At 31.6% G+C, this 3,764-nt stretch overlaps 1 protein-coding gene across 1 annotated transcript in view; it reads left to right on the forward strand.

Annotated features, from left to right (window-relative positions):
* The first annotated feature begins 489 nt into the window (after positions 1-489).
* The window catches only part of LOC148308696 (uncharacterized), a 153,970-nt gene continuing 150,695 nt past the window's right edge, over positions 490-3,764 (forward strand). Inside the window, exon 1 of the mRNA XM_088261254.1 lies at positions 490-865. Within this exon, the coding sequence (XP_088117380.1) occupies positions 842-865 (24 nt within the window). The 5' untranslated portion in view covers positions 490-841. The remainder of the gene's footprint in view (positions 866-3,764) is intronic.

Here is a 3,764-nt window from a genome sequence, read left to right on the forward strand (position 1 = left end):
TATTTTAAATAAACAATTGAGAAAATAAAACATATTTAATACTTAAATTATAAGCTAATAATAATAATTCCAATTAATTCGACATTACTCCTTATCCGCCCACAATACAAGACAATCGACTTCGAGCCATTTTCAGACGGCGACATAACCTCAAACTATTGCAAATGCCGGCAAAAGAAATAATAATATTTTGTATCAGAATTCGCTTGTCCGTCCCACTCTTGCGTAGAGCCTTGTCCCTCTCCCACGCACCGATTCCAGCGAATCAGCATCTAATGTTTGATCGGTACGAGCTAACGTTCGAAAGCATGACACATTTTACCTATAACTGCAATGCGCGTTAGTAAAAAAATCCGAGCAAAGCGAAGACTTTTAAATTCTCATGCATACAATTACTAATCCAATTTACTAAGTGGTCTTAATTTGCTTATTGTTTTTGTTTAATTGGGACCGCTAACATCGCGCTAAACACGGCTCTTTTCTATACTCAGTTTATGCCGCGGATCACATCGCAGCGTACATTTAAATTATTAGTTTTAAATCATTTTTATATATATTTTAAATAATTAATTTGCCAAGTGATGACCATACGGTATATTTTTAACGCGATGGTATTTATATGTTGAATGTTTCCACGTTGGCAGTGCTGTTTTAATTTGAATTTAGCGTAACTGACAGTTGAAGTATTTGAAAAATAAAAACAGTTGGGTTCCGAAGCGATAACCTCAAAAATTTTACAAGTGACAAAGATATTATTTTCATAATAATTAGTGACAATTATTTTACGGGTTACATTTTTTTTATATTTGTGAAGTGATTTTGTTTAAACCATTTTCCAAACATGAGTAGACTCAACCAAATGCAGGTATGTTTATTTTTTTCATAGAATACTAAAATATTTTTTTAAAAATAATTGTTGCAATGAATATTATACTACAACATTTTAAGCGTTTTCAAATACTTGTTCTCAAATCTTGATTATCTCCAAAGGGGAGTTATTTTTTATATTTTTTTTAAATCTTAACATAACTAAAAAAATATAACTAACCATCACGCCGCTTCTCCGCAGGGGTAGGCAGAGAGAATAGAACGCCACACCACTCTGTCCTTGCAAACTTCATGCATCTCCTCATACATACTCGCCGTTTGTTACGACTCCTAACCTGACCACTTTCAAGTATTTGGCATACCTGATCGTGCCATGTTTTTCTCGGTCTTCCTCTGCTCTTTTTTCCACTTACTTCGCATAAAAAATTGTTTTACCGTTCTTTCCTTACTCATTCGTTCTACATGTCCAAGCCATCTCAACACACCTTTCTTAATTTTATTGATGATGCTTATCTCAGCTGCATTCCTGCATTCCTTCCTTATTTTACTATTCGCACATCTATCATACATAATATCTCAACATAATATAAAATAATAAAAAATAACTCCTGATTCGAGATTATCCAGATTTGTGAACAATTATTTGGACACACTCAAAACGTTGTAAATAAATTAACTCGTTAAATTATGAGGTAATGTAATAAAAAAAATGAAGAGGATATTTTTTTGTGTTTTTCATGTGTGCGATTATAATCCAGGATTCGGACCTCACATACAAATGAAAGGGTTTCTGCTCAATAAAAAGAAAATATATATATATCTCTAGAGAAATTCTAGTGAATTCAAGCACTTTGTTTCGAATTTGAACAATATATATAAAAGTTCCAAGAATTTTGGTAGTGTGGTTGTCAATCATGGGTAGAATTGGTGAATGTTACACTTGTGTAAAGTGATCATATTAACCAGCCTATGACGGTCGTAAGCCCCGCCCCGTTAATGGCCAAACTTCCACATTCTTCATATGCTTAAAATATAAAAAAATATAATAATACACGCAATTAAAATGAAGCAGTATTATCTTGCACGTTATTTAACTAACAATATAATTATAATCTATTTTATCAAACACTGGACTATTTACCCTTATGTATGAGATGTAATTTTTTTAACGTTAGACAAGTGTATAAAGTGATCACTTAAGCCAGCCAAATGCCAGGTCGTAAGCCCTGGGATGCTCAGAATTCCATATAAATGTTTCATATCAAGTTGAGAAACTTAAAAAAAAACATTAGTAAATTACATTATAGTGACGTGATAAGTCTTAACGCTTCAGATACTAATTTAGAATAACATTATAAATAAGTACATATTTTTACTTAAATATTTACTGTCATTTTTATGGTGACCTATCTGGATTCGAAGCCTGAATTTCATGTTTGATTGACAAACGTGATTTTTCCATTTTTGATTGTAGAAAATTTTGAAAATAATAATTATTTTATGTTATATTTTTAAAATTTATAGCTGACACCTGTTGCATTTTATCATCTTTCCTACATTAAATTGTCTGTCAATATCACAATACATCAATCCAAATTGGTGTATACGTGTAAAAGGAAAAAAATAAAAAGTGTAAAATAATTACTACGCCTTTCCACCCAATGCGTGTCTGGAGAGGATAGAACGTCTTACACGTTCTTTCATTTTTATCCGTTTCTTCATTTGTGCACGACGATTGGTAACTAATGTTTACTCAAGAATTATATGGACATAACTAACTTTACCATATCTTTATCGGACTTCTTCGGTTTCAAAATGAAAAACACAAAACACGTCTTTCGCCATATTGTATTATTGCAGCCCGTCAATTGATAAATGCGTTAGAAGTATCTAGAGTCGACTGTTGTAACAGTATATACATTCTCTGCCTACCCCTGCGTGATGCAGCGCCATGGTTAGTTAGTTACGATTTTTTTTATGTTTATGTTGTGTTTATGTTTGACGGCCTGTACACATGTATAAATGCGCAAAAAATAATGAAATAAAACACTTGTTGAGTTTATTTATGACTACTAGTTTCGGAAGCTAAGCTTCCATCTTCAGGTCCAAATGATGACATTTGGACAAAACATTCAGTTATCATTTAGACCTAAAGATACTACTAGTTTCGGAAGCTTAGTTTCCGAAACTAGTGGTCATAAATAAACTCAAGTGGTAAGAAACAATTGTTTTATTTAATAATTTTAACATGTCTTACCACAAAAATGCCGAAACAATAAATAAAATATAAATGTGCAACGATGTATTTGTCCAAAAATGAGTTTCGTATAAAAGTCTCGGAAATATTAAAGGTATGATATTTTTCGAATAAAAAGGAAGCAATAATTGCACGGTTAATATTGTCAAGCGTTTATCCACACATTCATCTGGAAGGACGCACTGAAAAAATAACATTTTTAAATCTTCTTAATTGTTTTTTAAGGCTTGGTAGCGTGACAAAAAACTCCCTTCTTTCTCATAAATACCACAATATAACCTTTTTTAATTATTTTATTTCAACGGTCCACGGAATGATTAATTCGTTGACAAAAATGAGAAGGTAAAAAAAGGGTGACGTCATTTTCCCCTAATTTACCTCAGCGTGCTATTTTTCATGGTTAGCCCTTCTCATAAGTTATGACTCACGGCATTAAAACAGTTTGGTGTTAAAATTGTATAATTGTTTTAATTTTCGTCTAAAACTAAGTGAAAATTAATGCAGAACTTTTTTTCGTTACGGTGTGTTTTAAGTACCTGAAATACTTGCGTAAATTGTACCCTGATTATCTCATAAAATGAAAACAAACTAAAAAAAAAACAAGGCAAAAGATATAGATTTAACTTCAACAAAACACTTTTTTTTATTTATAACATTTTGAATGTGTCCAAATACTTCG

Source organism: Brachycentrus maculatus, unplaced genomic scaffold, assembly GCF_059751285.1.
Source record: "Brachycentrus maculatus isolate JH-2025_06_01 unplaced genomic scaffold, ASM5975128v1 h1tg000152l, whole genome shotgun sequence".
NCBI lineage: Eukaryota > Metazoa > Arthropoda > Insecta > Trichoptera > Brachycentridae > Brachycentrus > Brachycentrus maculatus.